The sequence below is a fragment of the Mus musculus genome, chromosome 10 (assembly GCF_000001635.26).
Source record: "Mus musculus strain C57BL/6J chromosome 10, GRCm38.p6 C57BL/6J".
NCBI classification, from domain to species: domain Eukaryota; kingdom Metazoa; phylum Chordata; class Mammalia; order Rodentia; family Muridae; genus Mus; species Mus musculus.
Window position 1 is genome coordinate 94,859,545 of NC_000076.6, and position 18,518 is coordinate 94,878,062.

General features: G+C 43.6%; 1 protein-coding gene across 2 annotated transcripts in view; it reads right to left on the reverse strand.

Moving 5' to 3' along the window:
• The window catches only part of Plxnc1 (plexin C1), a 154,150-nt gene that overhangs the window by 68,679 nt on the left and 66,953 nt on the right, over positions 1 to 18,518 (reverse strand). For both annotated transcript variants that reach the window (NM_018797.3, XM_030245180.1), the window contains exons 6-9: positions 11,431 to 11,575; positions 7,367 to 7,454; positions 5,387 to 5,489; positions 5,173 to 5,268 (exon numbers count right to left, since the gene is read on the reverse strand). In NM_018797.3, coding sequence (NP_061267.1) covers positions 5,173 to 5,268; positions 5,387 to 5,489; positions 7,367 to 7,454; positions 11,431 to 11,575 — 432 coding nt within the window. The remainder of the gene's footprint in view (positions 1 to 5,172; positions 5,269 to 5,386; positions 5,490 to 7,366; positions 7,455 to 11,430; positions 11,576 to 18,518) is intronic.

The following is an 18,518-nucleotide window of genomic DNA, read 5'->3' on the forward strand; positions in this document are numbered from 1 at the left end:
CAGCTTCCCTCATTGGGTAAGGGCACCAGATGAAAGACGGTTAGGGAATGAAAGGAAAGATGGTCACCCAGTCAGATGACAGAACTTGCCGTCTCATGGCTTCAGGAAAGCAGAGATCAAGATTGGTCTTACAGCAGATGGCTGCCCTCGTTCTAGGCCAGATGAAATCTGGGGCTTCTTTACTGGGCCTATGCTTTTCTTTGCTTCAGTCTCCTGACAAATTAGGGCTGGTGTTCCTGGATCAGGGTATCTGTCTTAGGGTTTCCATTGCTGTGAAGAGACACCATGACCAAGGCAACTTTTATAAAGGACAACAATGAAAGGGGGCTGGCTTACACTTTTAGAGGTTCAGTTCATTATCATCATGGTGGGAAGTATGGCAGTGTCCAGGCAGACATGGTGCTGGAAAGGGGGCTGAGAGTTCTACATCCTGATCTGAAGTCAAGCAGGAGGAGACTGTCTCTTCCACACTGGTTGGGGCTTGAGCACTAGAAGCCCTCAAAGTCCGCCTACACAGTGACACACTTCTCCCAACAAGGCCACACCTACTCTAACAAGGTAGTGCCACTTCCCATGGGCCAAGCATATTCAAACCACCACAGTATCCTGGATCAAGTAAGTCTTAGGATCATGAGAATGTGAAGCCGACTGTCCTGGGATTGAACCAGGAGTCCTCCCTTTTGAGCACCACATTCTCAGATGATCAAATTGATACTAAAATAGATGTAGTGAAAAGCTTTGCATTGCCACTGAAGAAGCAAGACAAAAATCCCCAAAGGTATACATCCCAGCACACACAGGCTCCAGCTTGTTCACCCTTCTATGCTATCATTTGTCCCCTGCCTCTGCTGCCAAGACAAACTGAACTACTGAGGTCTCCTGGATTTTCCGGCCATGACTACACTTATTTATGGCAGTTGCTTCATGAAGAATATTCACTCCTCTGTCTTGTTGAGCCTAGGTATTTCTTGTCCCTCTAAGGTAAGCTGAAAAGTCCTTTCCATCAATGCATCCATCAAAGACTTAACCAACCACACTGATTGTGCTTAACCATCAGGTACTGGGCTTAAATAAACAAGAAAAACTAAGAGCTAAGACTCTGTGCATAGCAAGGCTTTGAGTTTTTGTACTTTCAGGTTCTGCTTATACATACATATACGTATTATATAAATCTTGTACTGCTATGGGTGTTCTCATGGAAAAGAGTCTCAGGGCTGATGTCCTGAGAGAGGATTAACTCATTTGTATATTGCGTGCAGTATCCATGGAGTTCAGCATGACATCATATAGCAGATGCTTCAGCGCTTCCTGTAGGAAGCACTGACTCTAGCTCAGCATCTCTGAGCCTCAGATGGTGCCCAGCACACAGGAAGCATTTGGTGCTGAGGTGATGTGGGCAGATGAATTCAAGAAAAGCTCTTGGTGGCTTCTCTGCCTCAACTGTTGGGTCTACTACACAAACTTGACGTGAGAACCAACCGTGCAAACCAGAAAGTTTCATGTTCATGTGATAATGAAAGACAGTGGCCTTTCACAGAGAGAGCACAGGAAATCTCTCCTGTGCCAGGTGGCATACCATTCCCTACCAACCAAACTTGAGATTCTGCTCTGAGTCACACGTACGTAAAGTTAATGTTTCAGTCTCAGCAACATGCCTTTCTCCAAACATAGAAGGGCAATCTGTAGAGAAGTGTTGAAGGCAAACCTTGGCTTCTTTTGAGACCTACCTTTCTTTCTTGGTGACGCTACTTTTTAAACCACAGTATCACAGTTTAGAAGGTACAAGAAGTCAGGGTGCTATGACTATGTCACCCTTCTCTTTAAGATATTTATAAAGCACTGCCCAGACTGCTATACAAGAACTCGGCTGAATTTCCATCCAATTGCATCACATGGTACCCCATTAATATGTATAATTTCTGTTTTTATATATCCATAAAAACAAATTTAATAAAAAAAACTAATCTCCCAAAGGGGACATCCAGACGATTCTATTTACATAAAATTTTAGAAGCGACCAGACTATAGAAATGGAGAACATGTTAGTGGTGTGGGGCTCCAGGGCTGGTGGGGGCAGGAGACAGTAGATGGAGCTATAAAATGGCAGCCTGGGGTGGCCTGTGGTAATGAGCATCCTATACCTTGACCTTTGACATCATTAGCAGGGCTAATCTTCAGCTATAGGTGGTACTATCAGAGGAAAACAGAGTGAAAATTTTACGTGTTGTTTTCTTATGAAACAATCGAAGACAAGAGAGAACTTGGAAGATACTGGTTCCAAAAACAGACTTAAAAAAAAAACCAGTATAAACATAGATGGTATAGTACTCATGTGAAGACGGGTGCTCAGAGCACTGGGACAGGGAGGAACCTCAGGAATAAAGACTTGCATGCAAGCCCATGGGGTTCTCAGTGAGGATGCTATAACCACTGACCCAGGGAGAGAGTGTTCAAGGAATGGTGCTGGAAATCCATGTGCAGAAGAAGGGCTGCTGAACCTCACTTTACTCTATCTACAAAAACGGACTCCAGTGGGCAAGGTGTGCACAGATGAGTTAAAACTCAAAGAGGAAAATGGAAGTTTGAAAGGCTTCACAACATTAGGGTTTAGTAGTCATCTCCTGAGCCTGCCCCCCAAAGCACAAGAAACAACAGAAAAAAAAAATAGGCAAATTGGACTTCACTGAAATTAAAAGTTCTATGTATCAAAGAACATGACTAGTTCAGGGATATAACTTAATGTAGAGTACTTGTCTGGTGTGTGTGAGGCTGTGGGTTTGGGATGTTGCAACACACACATATGATCATGCACACACACACACACACACACATATATATATTTATACATATACAGATATATATATATATATACACACACATACATATTTAAACACACATGTACACATCAGACATACACACATACTCTCTCATACTCTCTCTCTCTCTCTCTCCCTCTCTCTCTCTCTCTCTCTCTCTCTCTCTCTCTCACACACACACACACACACACACACACACATTCAACAGAGTTGAAAGATAACAGAATAGGAGAGGAATACTTTCAAATGTTGTATCTGGCTAATCCCTAGAATATACTTCTTGTGCCCAAAGGAAGAAAACAAGTTAACCAGTCAAGTCAATGGGAAGGAGTTTAGCAGAGGACTTCAGCCAGTGAACAAGCAAATGAAAAGGAGTCAGAAAGCGCATGGAGCAGACAACCAAAGTCAGTGAGGCTGCTGCTCACATCTGTGAGTACAGTAGTGACCAGACCAAACCAAACAAAACAGGAAAAGGTCCGTGAGAATTCGAGAGACAGAAACCCTTGAACCCTGTTAGTAGAACCCTTGGCTAGACAGAGTACCGTGCAAGACAGGATGGTGGCACTTAGTAAAAAGAATTACAGTGTGATCCAGGAGTCTTAACTCTGTGGTGTTGAGCAAAAGAACTAAACAGGGTGGCTCTAAGAGTCAGTTGTATGCCGGTGTTTCTAACTGGGCTTGTCCTAATGCCTAAATGGTGAAAGCAAACTGAGAGCCTGTGGTTGGGGGAATGTATAAATAAAATGTGTTCTATACATATGCTGGAATATTATTCAGCCTTCAAAAGGAAAGAAAGTCTAATCCGTGCCACAACACAGTGAGCCTGGAGGGCACAATGATAAAGTAAGCCTGTCACAAGAGGCAAACCCCTCACACAAGGTGAAGATAGAATAGGGGTTAGAATAGAATAGGGGTTTACAAGAGTCTGGGGGCAGGGTGAGGGCGGGGCCGGGGTGGGATGAGGGCGGGGCCGGGGCGGGGGGAGGAGTTACTAAATGAGTATTGAGTTTCAGTCTGGCACGATGAAAAGTATTGCAGTGACTGGCTGTACATGCAGGGTGAAGGAATACTTACATTACGGAAGTGCACACTAAAAATAGTGAAGATGGTAAATCTCATGGTCCCTGCAGTTTACCAAAACTGAAAGCCACCACCACCAAGCTTAATTAAAAGACAAAAGCTTCTCACTTCTCCATCCAAGCTCCTGTCACTGCATCTTCATTTTTTACAAACCACGGAGACCAGAGGAGCAGCCCACCACTTAATTAAGTCTCAGAGACTCAAAGGCCGGAGATATTGGCACACCAAGGTTCACTAATGCTTTAATTAACTTTATAATCCATTTGGGTTCACAGGCCCTCAGCCTGTTACTTAATTCACCTAAAGTTACTATCAACTTTTCAGTAATGATTGAAAATGTGCTCCTTATTGGTGTTGACACTTGACCTTAAGTAGCAGCAAATGGCTAAATCAGAGCCCCAGCCTGGTCAGAGAGTAGAAAGCTGGGCCCTTGGAATTTCTTCCAGTGCTGATCTTAATTTGACAGAGTCGAAAGAGAATGAGGGAGGGAACCTGTCCACTCTGTGTGTGTGTGTGTGTGTGTGTGTGTGTGTGTGTGTGTGTGTGTGTGTGTTACCACATGTAAACAATTAATGAACTTCTAGCAACTGGAGGGAGCCAGTACGGAACTAAACAGAGTTACATGTGTCCTGTGCGGAAATATTCACATGGTCTCAGACCATCTTTTTGTATATGACTGATATCTAGGCTGTGGTAATTATAACTGTGAAGACAAAGCAAGAGAATTTTCCAGGAAACTTTCATGGGAAAAAAACCTCCGCCACTTTTGAGACAAGGGAGGGAGGCACATATTCTTCAGCTGTTCTATCTTGATGTTATTAATGATGGGGTCAATCAACTCCATAAATCAAATCAAAAAATAAGCAAGGTCAGTTTGCTTATTTTGCATAGATCCCTAACCACACACACAGTGCTGGTCATTAGTGAAGTCAGAGTATCTGGTTGGAACTGAGGTCAGCTCAGCTGTCCGTTGTACTTTCCCCAGTGAGCCACAAAGTCACCTTTACAATTCCACTTCTACTGGAACCGCATCATTTTTCACAATTACAAAGTTTTAATTTCTCTTATGTGAATGTGAAAGCCTTTGATGTATTGAGCCAATTATGTGAAACTTGGTTTAAAAATGAACTAAAAAAAAAAAAGTGTGTGTGGGGGAGGAGGGACTGAGGTTATAAGATGGGGAATTTTACAACAGAAACCCAAAGTAGTAAGAGTTGTTATTGCCATCAAAAGGGGATTTTGTCTTTCCATTACCAGCACCAAAGTTGAGCCTGACCTGCACAGCCCCGTCAGTTCTGTTTCTCTTGCTCTCCTTGACTCTTCCTCCTCCTGAGTCCTTGGGCGACTTCTCCACAGCAACTTGACAGAGCTCCTGCATTGGAGAACATCCCCTCAGCATGGGAGTGTGACACACAGAAAGGGGTGGGGCTGTGCGCACGCAGGCACTTGCTTCCGATAGATCTCTGTCATATTTCGAAATGTCACTTTACCTGATTCCTCTCATAGTCTGATGGTTCGCAGGGGGTGAAGGGGTGGATGCATTTCTTGTCCCGTTTACACCAAGCACAGCCGCTTCTGATACACGCCGGGCATCTGGTGACACGGAAAATAAACAACTTAATTTCTGTACTTTGAGGGAATTATTCATATTCTAGAAACTTCCCTCGGTGGCGCTACAGGTTGAGAACATACAGGAATGATACTACTATTAATAATAAAGTCTTTGACTAGCTAGGGGGACAAAGGGAGGAAGGATTTCCTTTGAGGTTGGAGAAGCGAGCAAGGCTTTATGTGTTTCTCTGGGAAGCCCTGTGAGTTGATGGATTGTCATCACACTTACAGAGGTGTTGCCATGGAGACCTGAAGCTGGGGTCACCCGCTGGTCTGTTGATAACAGGAACCCACTGAATCCGATTCTGAACCTGGTTGCTATTTGCCTACCCTCAGGTAAGCCTCCATAAAGTGAGATCTTTCTCTCCCGGCTGCCACTCAACGGATCAGCAGAGCCCGCGCTGTCTGGAGCAGCTGTGCTGCCCACAACACGGTGTGAGACACAAAGCATTTCCTGGCAGGCAGAGAGGATGGGGCACCACTGTTTGCTTTACAACCAAAGGAAGAGTTGGACCTGAGAATCAAAGGAGGCATTTGTGCGTGGGTGACTGTGGAGAGCCTGAGAATGCCCTCCATGCATAAGGAATGATTGGAGATCAGGGAGAGACATTATTAATAGAAGAAAGATCGGGGCTGGTCTGGAGAGCTGTCCAAGGGATGCCTCAAGAAAACTTAGCAGGAGGTGATGAGGAAACCGGACAGAGGGAGTACACTTGGCCTGGAGTTCATATATGCTCCGGAGATCCTAACAGACAGAAAGAAGTTCCCTGAGGGCAGAAAACAGACTACATATCAGGGAGGAAGCCTGTTCCCCAAGGAGTTCCCTGAAAAGGAGCTCTCTAGGCTGGTGGATCTGGCTCTGAGGTCTGGTATATACCTAGCATTGGGACCCTGGGGTATGTCATTTCCTTCTACCTGGGCTCTAGAGCAGGGGATCTACAGCAAGACATCTTTAAACTGTCCTTGCACCCCTAATTTCTACTTCATTCTCTCTTCCTTTTACCTGGGTTGGAGTTCTATTTTTCTTCCCTAACTTCGCTCTGCTTCTTAGACAGCAATGACTCTCTGTGGCCTTGCAATGCACCTCTTTGGAAAAGGTAACTTAACACCATCTGACTTCACTTTTTCCTATAGTGACTTCCGGGCCAGGCTGGAAGCTGTTCTCCTATGCTGATGTCCAATCACATCCCAGAATGGATAACACACCTCTGGTAATACAGCCCACCAGTGTCCTCTGTCCCAGCTGCAGAGGATGGGCCTCTGAAGAGACTATTTCCTCTGCCTTTTCTCTGCTTTAGGAGCCAAGAGGGAGCTGTAGTCCAAATTCAAAGGGTCCATAGCTGAATTGGGGCCAATAGTAAATAAATGGAAGACACAGGGCTGGGGTCACTAAGTGGTAGACTTGCTTAGCATGCTCAAGGCCCACAAGTCCAGTTCCCTAGCACCACAGAGAGAAAGCAAAATGGATATGCCTTTTTGGTGAAGGAGACTTCAACTTGTCCTCATTCGCAAGTCTTACTGCTCTGTCCAAACTCCCAGAGCCATTTGCATTATGGGAGTTAGTGGTATTCCTTACTGATCCTTTCTTCAGGGATCCTCCAGGTCTGGGGAAAATACCTTTCCCTGTTGATAGGGACACCTTGGCGCATGCTCTCTGAGGCTGCTCCAGTTTTCTTGTTAGGGCTTGAACGAGTGAGCACGGTTTATTACCGCCGTGGCTCTCCTAGCTCCCGTTAGGCCATGCTCCAAAAGGCACTTTGGAAAGTTCTAGTTCGCAAAGGAGTTCTTTAGGAAATCGAGGAGCAAAACAAATAAATTTAAAAGCAATGAGAACATTTAAAAGTCAAAGCCAATCTTACTCTTTTAATGACGCACAGTTGGTGAAGTTGAATCTTTCTGATAAGTTCCAAGACGGAAAGGAGAAGGTCGCATTGACAACTAAGACATCTGGAGGAAAAGAAAGGGAAGGGAAAAGGCATTCATCGTGGGTCCCCGCCATAGTCAAGCATAGCTGGAGATGCAAAAGGAAGAAAGAAATATTCTTGCCTTTTCTACACAGAGGGCACGGGTGTGCCAGCTGTTCACCAACATTTCAATCAGTGTGTGGCTCCTTCCCCATGGGCCATTCATGTCAGGCAGCCGCAGTGCACAGCATAAGCCTCCAAACAGACTGAGCCTGATGCTAGCTCCAAGGCTCCCACAGATAATCACCAGGAAAAGCCATTTTACAGCCCATTTACATCCCATGCTCTCGCTGGGATCACTACCTCAGCTTGTAATTGGCCAAGGCATGAGAATAAAACAAGTCACCGAGCAAGAAGTGCCTGGAATATGAATGCCAGCACCGGAAAAGAAACCCTGCACCTTCAGAGCCATCCACACTCAGTAAATATTTACCTAAGAAACCCTGAACGCCGTACCCTGGGGTGAGGCCCAATGATCTCCTTGGAGTCACCTACTGTCAAGTGAAGGTGTTCTGGTTTGCTTCTGAAAACCTTATCTGTTGGTTGGAAAACTCCAATAGAATAAAATGGGGGGAGGGGTAAAACCTATGCTAAGTCAGCAGTAGAGAAATGCTGCTTTCGGTACCTCCTTAAACCCCAATGCTGGATCTGAGGCAGCAGGAAATCAAACCCAGCTGTTGGTCAGAATCAGAAAGGCTTTAGGGAAATATCAACACCAGAGCTGTATTCTAAGCCACCATGACTCTGCAGACCTGAGGCTGGTCTCAGAACCTGAATATTGTAACGCCCCTCCCAACATAATGAGCACACAGACCATCCTTTGGGTACCGTGGTCCACAGCAACATCACTGTGGTCCTATTATGTCTAAGCAAGGACCAGCACTAATACAGAGGAAATAATATCTTCTTACTTGTAGGAATTCATGAGGCTTGTTAAATGGGAGTCTTGACATTGTGAGAAGTTGGCCTGACTTTGTAGACATCGTCCCTATGTTCCTTCCTGGCATTGTATTAGTGCGCTGTTCACAAACTCTAAGGATCCTTGCGTGGAGATGCCTCTCTTCCAGCACAAGGAACTCCTTTGATTCTCTGTGTGGCTGGAATTCCACCCAGCATTCTGCTCACGCAAAGTGGGCTTATGTGAAATGATAATCTTTTGTTTTAAAGACAAGGAGGTCTGGAGGGCTGACACGACCTCTCGGCAGGAGCATCTGCACAGACACTTGACGCATGTTAGTGGAACGCACACATGGCCATTTAGTACTGAGGGACTCCCAGCGAAAATGCATTCCCATAGAACTGACAAGGGCCCAGGGAGGGTGCCCAAGAAGTCAGGTTTTACTGAGCACCAACCGTGCACAACATGTTGGAAATTTCCCAGGGAAATGAATATTCACAGCCTCTCCTCTGGAAGCACTTACAGTTCTAGAGGAGGTAAAATAGCCAAGGTGAAGAAGAAACAGAAGTCAAGGGGATACCATGTTGTGCGGAGGTTGAACTCCATGTAGAATTTAGGTACAAGACAGAGGTGCTTCTGGAAAACCAAAGGTGTGGCAGAGAGACTAGGAAGGTGTATGGGAGAGGTGACCTTTCTCCACTGTTTCAAAGTATATGGAAAACAAGACTTGACAGGAGAGGTAAGACCAGCCCAAATAGGCCAGGAATGTAGACATGATGGATCATGTCTAGAAATGTGTGTGTGTGTGTGTGTGTGTACACATATATATGTTCTAACACTGAGGAGGCTAAAGCAGGAGGATTTGCTACATATACAGAGAGAGACAGAGACAGAGAGACAGAGACAGAGAGGCAGAGAGAGACAGATAGAGAACCCACAAACTAAGTTTCATCCATTGCTTTAGACAGCTGAGCACAAAGAATAGATACCTGAGCTTGTTGCATTCAGCCAAGCTTTCTAAGTCTGTCTTGGATACTTAGAGTGATATTTTATACGTGAGCAAGATCTGCATCTTTAATGACCCAATTTCACCAGAAGTGCATTTGAAAGACAGTACAGTGGTGACAAAGTAGAAAACTGATGCAGTTTTAAAGTATCTAGATCCAGTGATTTCAAGGGACATTTTTAGCTTGTGACTCTGGCTTTGTGTATCCAGTTCCCTCTTGAGGGAAGAAGGCTCAACTGAGCACTCTAGGCTTGCTGTTTGGTATATCAACATTTTTATTTGGGAACTCAACACTCGATTTGATAATATCATGAGGTGGAGCCTTCAGGAAGTAGTTAAATCATGAGGACTCATGATTTAACACCTCATGGATGGGATTGGTGTCCTTATAAGGGAGGATTGGGCATCATCTCTGAAGCAGAGAGAGAGAGAGAGAGAGAGAGAGAGAGAGAGAGAGAGAGAGAGACAGAGACAGAGACAGAGAGACAGAGAGAGACACAGAGAGAGAGAGAGACAGAGAGAGACAGAGAGAGAGAGAGACAGAGAGAGACAGAAAGAGAGAGAGAGAGAGAGAGAGTGAGTGAGAGAGAGAGAGAGAGAGAGAGAGAGAAAGCCTTCACCATACACTGAATTGTCTGATGCCCTCATCTAGGATCCCCTGCCTCTGGAACTATAAGCAATAAATTTCCATCTATACATTATCCAATAGTAACTTTGCTGCTCACAAGCAACTCAAACAGCTCCAGTGTGATAACATTCTAGGAGGCGCCCACCATCACCTTAACTCTCCCAAGTCTTTTCCATCTTAGCAGACTCATGAATCCTCTTTTGAGCCTCCTGGACATCCCTAGATGTCCACTTTGCATCCATTCGCCTCGAGTACCTTCTCTTAGTCTCTCTTGTCTGGACCACCTCGATGGCTTTTCTATTAGCCACTCTTTAGGAACCAAGAATTTCAGTTCTTTACTTTCCTCTCCATTCATTACCATTCACCTGTCCATCTACTCCCTAAAAATCCACTGACATACTGGGCTAGATACAATGCTATGCACAGCAACAAACTTTTCAAGGTTCCTGCCCCATGGGGCTTATCTTCTCCAGGGATAGATCATCCACAATTGTCTCTTCCTGCTAATGAATCTGACTGTGCTACTTGTAGCTGAGACGTCCCAGGATGGAGCCCACGTTTCACATGGTCTTCTATTGTCCCCTAGCTCCCCTGCTGTCTGGTCCTCCCTGCCCCTATCCCGCTTGCTCCACTCATAGAGAGCCTTTTTTTAGTTCCCCAGTTTAAGCCCCTTTCTCTTCTTCTGTCTAGTACACAAGCTGGTCTCTGGTTGCATTCCTTTCTCTCTTTTCTCTGGCTTATCTCCCCTCCTTCTTGCAGGACTGATATCACCCAAAAAGAGATCCACCCCAGGTGTTGTAGTTTGAATGAAAATGATCCCATAGGCTCATAGGGATGGCACTACTATTGAGAGCTGTAGCCTTGTTGGAGTAGGTGTGGCTTTGTTGGAGAAAGTGTCTCCCTGGTTTGGGCTGGGAAGTCTCATAAACTCTAGCCTGGCCTAGAGTGGCTCACTGTCTCTTCCTGCTGCCTGTGGATCCAGATGTAGAACTCTCAGCTTCTCCAGCATCATGTCTGCCTGCATGCTGCCATGCTTCCTGCCATGACAACAACGGACTGAACCTCTGAAACTTAACCCAGCCCCAACTAAGTGTTTTTCTTCTAAGAGTTGTCATGGTCATGGTGTCTCTTCAAAGCAATAAAATCCTAAGACATAAAGGTGCCTTTATGGTTATAGGTACCTAGTAATATTACATTAGTATTACTAAGCTCTCTTAGCCAATGTCTCCTTCCCTATCTCTCCCCAGTCACATCAGAAAGTGAGGGGCTGGAGTAGACTCAGGAGATGGGGGTAGTATGTAGTGAAGACTTGGGTGAGAACCAGAGGTAAAGAGACAGGAAGGGAACTACCCCAACCCCCAGTAACTGAACTCAGGAGAGGCTCTTGTTCTTGACTGTATAATGATTGCCCAGAGGAATCCACATACTATAGCTGGGTCTGCTGGGGATATTGCAGGCACAGGTCCAGTTCAGTTGGCTTCTCCCCTGGCAGAGCAGCTTGCCCGTGTCTGCGTTCTTCACCACGCACTCCGAGTGTCTTGCGGAGATGCTTCCCACAATGGTCACTGTGGTCTGTGTAGGGAGGAAGACACATATCACACGGTTGGTTTGTACCGTCGGTATCCCTCCTAAAGCCTTATGGGAAATCACCTGTAGACCTGTGTGCTACTTTGAATGAAAATGGCCCCATAGGCTCAGAGGGTGTGGCACGATTAGGAGGTGTGGCCTTGTCAGAGGAGGTGTGGCCTTGTCAGAGGAGGTGATTTACTAGGAGGTTGGCTTTGAAGTCTTAGAAGCTCAAGCCAGGCCAAACGTGGTTCACTGTCTCTTCCTGCTCGTTGCCATAAGGATAACGGACTAAACCTCTGAAACTGTAAGCCAGCCCCAATGAACTGTTTTCCTTACAAGAGTTGTCATGGTCATGGTGTCTCTTCACAGGAAATAGAAACCCTAAGTAAGACAACCTGCCATGGGAAGGAGAGTTTCTCTAGGGAGCTGGTATTAAAACACAGATGGGTTTTACTGGGTGTTTGATTTGTTCTTCTGTGAAACGCATATTCCAAGTTTTTGACCACATTTCTGCTGTGTATTTTTCTTATCAATTTTGAAGAGCTCTCTGCACCACGTAGATATTAATCCTTATCTGTCATATTTCTGACACACTTTCTCATAATCTACCGTTCGTTTTGACTTTTGTTTGTCTAATCTCTTAGCCTGATACAGCATCTCTTTATGTAAGCAGATATCAGTGTTCTTGTTTTGACTATTAAATGCGTCCTAAACTCTAGCTTACAGACAAGAATTAAATAGTTCCATCCTCCTTACTGTTTTGTTTTTTAAACTTAACATTTTTAACCCATCTGGAATTTATTTGTGTATCTATAGTGTGGGATAAAAGTCCAATTTTATTTTTATCCAGATGGCTAATTAGCTATATCATCACCATTTCCTAAACAACAAAAAAACCCTTTCCTTTCCCCACTGAAGCAAGATATCACTTTTACTTCAGAAAACATTTTAGATTTGTGTATTTTATTTGTATAAATGTATTTCTTGCATATATGTATATGTATCTATATGTGCCTGTATCAGGGTTAGACCCTAACCCTAACCCTAACCCTAACCCTAACCCTAACCCTAACCCTAACCCTAACCCTAACCCTAACCCTAACCGGAGCTACAAATGGTTATGAGCTGCCAAGTGTGTTCTGGGAACCAAACCAGGATCCCCTGGAAGAGCAACGAGCACTCTTAACTTCTGAGCCATCTCCCCATCCCTCAAGATATCTGTCTTAGGTTTTTGTTTTGTTTTGTTTGGTCTTGGTTTGTAAAGAGACACCATGACCATGGTAATTCTTATAAAGAAAAACATTTAACTGGGGGCTGACTTACAGGTTCAGAGGTTTAGTCCATTACTGTCATAGCAAGAAGCATGCCAGCATGCAGGCAGACATGGTGCTGGAGAAGGAGCTGAGAGTTCTACTTCTTGATGCACAGGCAGCAGCAGGAGACTGTCTGCCCCACTGGGCATAGCTTGAGCATACATACTACCTTGAAGCCTGTCTCCACAGTGACACACTTCCTCTAACAAGGCCACACTCCCTATGGCCAAGTGTTCAAACACAGGAGTGTATGAGGGCCATTCCCATTCAAACCACCACAGTGTCCTGTTTGCAATGTATTACCATATAATACGTGTAATATATTTGGAATCTACTTCTATCCCATGGTCACTACGTTTTTACTACTTTAAATATCTAATAAGGCAAATGCCTCCTGATTTATCTTTATTTTCATAGGGATTCCTAGACATGGTTCATCTTTTTGAGAATCACAATTATCCAAGAGAGGTTGAGGGGATGATGTATCTTACTGAAACAGCAAAAGTATTCTGTCATTTTGGTGAACCATATGTCTCTACATTATTAAGCATTCCCATGCAAACACAGGATTGTATTTTCATTTGCATGACTCTAATCCATGGTTTATTTAAGAGGCTGTTCCTTGATCTTTTGGGTGTTAAGGTACCCTTGCCACCTCTTTATTCCTTCCTATGAATGCTACCAGATAATAGCTCAATCTGCTTTTAAAATTAGCTATGGTTTACCATGTGGTCAAATCCCCGAGGAGATTTACAGGAAGAGGGTTTTCTGAGTGTCTGTGCATGCGCAGAGGCATACAGTGCATATGTAGGAGGACCAAAAAGCAAGACTTGAAGTCCCAAACTCCTAAAGCACATTTCTCCACAAGAAATATCTAAAGAATCAAGGCAGCTCTCTCATTGAGAAGGGAAGTTAAAGGGTTAAATGCTAGCAGATCAACTGACTTCAGGCGGCAGATGGGTTAAGGGTGGGAAGCTGAGTGGCGGACCAGGTAGCCCTTTCACCTGTGATGGAGACCAGCGGCCTGGACCACCTGGGGGGTCTCCATTCTCATCCTCCTGATCTCTGCTCAGACCTCCTATATGGCCACCTATGCCTTCCCTGCTGTCTCTCCTGGACCCCTAACAGCTTGCTGAATCTATACCCCAATCTTAGAATATTTTTTTAAAAAATGTGTTTTCAGTCCATAGAATAAAGCTGTGGGAAGCAGGTTCCTTCAGACCAAGTTCACCTGGCCTGAAGTCTAAGCATCTATATGAGACATTTTTTACCTATCTGTGACACTGTGGACTGGACCCAAGGCCTGGTACACGCTAGGCAAGCACTTTACAACCGGTCTACATACGCATCCCAGCTGGCTTCTATTTGTGATCCCCCTGCCTCAGCCTTCTGAGGAGCTGGGTTAACAGGCATGTACCACCACAAGTTCACAGGAGTATGGGAATGAACTCCAAACTGTCCTTGCTAGTTTATCTTCTCAGGGGCCTGCACTCTCGGTCATATTGAATTCTTTATCCCATGATACTCTCTCCATCACACACGCTGGTGCATAACTACATATTTCTTATATGTGTGTCTCTTACTCTGAATTCCTTCATCAGTGGTTTTTCTAAATCCCATTTTCGTCAGCTGTTTAATTATTCCCCACTTCCTTCCAGTTCTCACACATAATTTTTACATAACTGAAACCATTCTGCTTATTTATTCTATAAATAAATAACAAGCTCCTAACATGGCCAAATGCTGCTCAAGGCACCAAGTAACCAGCTAGCTAAACAACTACAGTCCTTATCCTTTGAGAGTTTACAGAAGAACAGACAGACATCCCAGTAGAGTCAACCTAGAGGGTCACATGGCATCAAGACATCATCAAGAGATGACAGAAGCCTGGGCTATAGTGGCAGAGTGAAATAGAAAGAATCAGACCAATTAGGAGAACCATCTGGAGGTTGGATGAACAGGATTGGCGGGAGGGATGTGAATGTGAGGATTCTGGTGAGAAGACTGATGGATGAAAGCATCAGAAGTGGTAAGTATATGCTGAGGTGGGACTTGCTAAGGGAGTGAGGGATCTCTCAAGTTCAAGATACTTGTATGTCATCAAAAGGATATATCAAGATAGGCCTGAAGGTCAGAGGATCAATCGATACTGGCTAGACACAAAAGAAATCTGAATGTACGGAAGATATATAAAGCCATGGAAGTGGATAAGTGGATAAGATTGTATGGACAAAGAGTAAAAAGAATGAGTCCAAACTGGAATATATATACACATATATGTGTGTGTTTATGTATATGTGTGTGTGTATATATGTGTGTATATAATTTATTACATATATGATATACTATATATATGATAATATATGTGATAATATATATATAATATATATATATATATATATATTTATACACACACACATATTTTTTTCCTAGAGTCAACAAGATGTGATGTGACATAAGGAGAAGTGGAGAGGTTAAGTGTTGGTTTGAGTGAGAATGGCACCCACAGGCTCATATATTTGAATACTTGGTCCCCAATTGATGAAACTTTTTAGGAGGGATTAGAAGGTATGGCCTTATTAGAGGAGGTGTATCACTGGGGGTGGGCTTTGAGGATTCAAAAGACTTTTGGCATTCCGAGTGTCTCATTCTGTCTACTTGCGGATCAACATACAAACTCTAAGCTGTCTGAACTGTCATGCCTTTACCATCCTCACGGAGTAAACCTACATCCCTGTAATGGTAAGCCCAACTAAATGCCTTATTTACAAGATGCCTCAGCCATGTTTTTCTGTCACAACAATAGAAGAGTAACTAAGACAGGGTGTGTTATGCACAGGCAACGGAAGAGGGGGTTTCATGAATGCTCCTGGTCAGGACTTCGAGGTGCTCAGTGGTCGAGTGATCACTCCATAATCATAAGGACCGGAGTTTGGACCCCAGGACACACACAAAAGGCTGGTTATCCCTGCAAATGCCTAGAACCTCAGCTCTAAGCCAAGTGGACCCACAAGGACCATTAGAGCTTGCTACCTTCCAGACTAAGGTAAAAAAAATGTGAGCCCCAAGTTTAGGGAAAGACCCGTCTCAAAGGAGTAAGTGAAGAGAGACAGAAGAGGAAACCTGCTGCCCTATATAGGTATGCATAGCCACATACAAGCATATACCTATATAAGTAAGCAAATATTAATTAGTTAATTAATTAATTAATTAATTATAAAGGAACACTGCCAATCATCCCAGTAGGACAAGGACTTTAGGGTAGAGGTCAACAGTGACCTTGGCAAGAGCAGGATCAAGGGAACGATGGTGAAGGAGCAGCCAGGTAGGAAATAGAAGCCAGCATACTCTTTCAGGTACAGTGGGAGGGGCTCAGAGTCAGGAAGCAAAGGTGTGTGTGTGTGTGTGTGTGTGTGTGTGTGTATGAGTGAGAGAGAGGGAGAGGGAGAGGGAGAGGGAGAGGGAGAGGGAGAGGGAGAGGGAGAGGGAGAGGGAGAGGGAGAGGGAGAGGGAGAGGGAGAGGGAGAGGGAGAGGGAGAGGGAGAGGGAGGGAGATAGTCTGAGATCCTGACGAATACAGTTAAAAGCTGAAGCTCTGGCTTCCATAGTGATTTGAAGGCACTGAGATTTTTGAACACTTGGTCCCAGTTGGTGGCACTCAGTGGTACAACTTTGTTGGCGGAAGTTCACTACTGAGTGTGTGTGTGTGTGTGTGTGTGTGTGTGTGTGTGTGTGTGTGTGTGTGTTTGAGATTAAAATCTTGGCACTATTTTTTTCTCTCTCTCCATCATGCTTACAGTTCAAGGTGAGCTTCCTGCCTCCCATCCCCTCTTGCCATTTGCCCCCTTGCCTCCACCCCACCACCATGGACTCACTCACGTCCCTCTGGAACCACAAGCCCAGGCTAACTCTCCTCTCTCTAAGCTGCCTTGGTCCTGGTGTTTGATTGCAGCAACAGAAAAGTAACTAAGAGAGCTTCCCCAGCCCAATATGAGAACCCTTACCAGATTCATGGCTCTTTGTTGAGCACAGCTGAACAAAGAGGAAAGGGTAGGACTCTGGGGTCAGATGGGATGCAGGGATGGTTGGAAAATCAATTAGACTGCAGTAAACACAGGGCCAAAGAACTCACTGCTGTAGAACATTCCATCATGTGGACATGCAAGGATCTTATTTTACTTAACTTTTCTCTTTATTGCCAAACAGGTTTCTAATGCTATAAACGCCGCCGCCATAGAGGCTTATGCGTAGGGCTTTCTTCTTTCAAGTTGCTCCCTTGGATTCTATGCCTGGAATTAGCGATTTAAACAAACTGAATATATTTATTACTTTTGAGACATACTGCCAAATTGCTTTCCAAAAGGGTTGTGCTAATTGGCATCAGCAACACTGGGTGTTGGCATAACTTATTATCTCTTTAATTTGTATTTATTCCATAACTAGCAAGGTTGAACCTATTTCCATATTTATAGCTACTTTCCCAAACCTGCTCTTTGAGGACGTTTGCCTTTGACTACTTGCTTTTTCGTGTATTAATCTTTCTCTTTTTCTTTTTCCCTAGTTTTCTTGTCTTGAGAGATTTTAGCTATGGCAAATACCTTGCAGACATATATGCCTTATTAATTCATTTTCCCTCTTCTATAGTTACTTTTGCCAGTGTTGAGGGTTAAAGCCATAAGCTAGGCAATCCCTCTACTGCCTAGACTACTCTAGCCCAAAACTGTTTTTAAAGTACACTGATTGTATAAATATTTTTTTTGTCACTACATACTTCAGAGCTAAAGAAAATTATCATACCTTCAAACTATGTGACATATGATTCCATTTTCTGTGACTCTTTATGTAAGTTACTCAATTATCCTAGATTCACTTTATATATTTTTAAATATTTTATTGTTTTATTTTCTTGTATGTATTTAAGAGAGAGTGTGTGAGGGTATGCTGTGTGTGTGTGTGTGTGTGTGTGGGTGTGTGTGTGTGTGTGTGTGTGTAGTTGCCTATGGAAGCAGGAAGTGACCGTCAGATCTGGAGTTACAGGTGGTTGTGAGCCACTCAGCGTAGGAGTCGAGCTTTGGAAGAGCGGCAGTGTTCTTAACAGTGGAGCCCTTTCATCAACCCTGAATTATGTACTTTTAAATTTAACATGAATTATGAAGTGAATGTTTCCATAGTTTGTAAGTCATTGCTTTTTATAAAATTCTAGTTCTCCTTATTTTATAACATCTGATCTTTAAAATTCTTGTATTCATCTTTGAGTTGTATTCTATCAATCATCTTACTATTTTAAAGTCAGAACAAATTAAGAACTACTGTTGTCATCCATTGACCATTATATACATACTGTACAAACAGACAATGTATTTGTGTAATAATGCATTTGTTTATAATTATTAACAGTGGTCATGCATATATATACATACGTATATGTATATGTATATGTATATGTATATGTATATGTATATGTATATGTATATGTATATGTATATGTATATGTATATGTATATGTATATATATACACACACACTAGATATTCAAATCAGCTCATATTATTCCAAATAAATACAGTATTAATATAAAGTAAATTCCTACTCATTTCAAAATCTAGAAAAATAAGTCATGGAAGTAAATTCTCC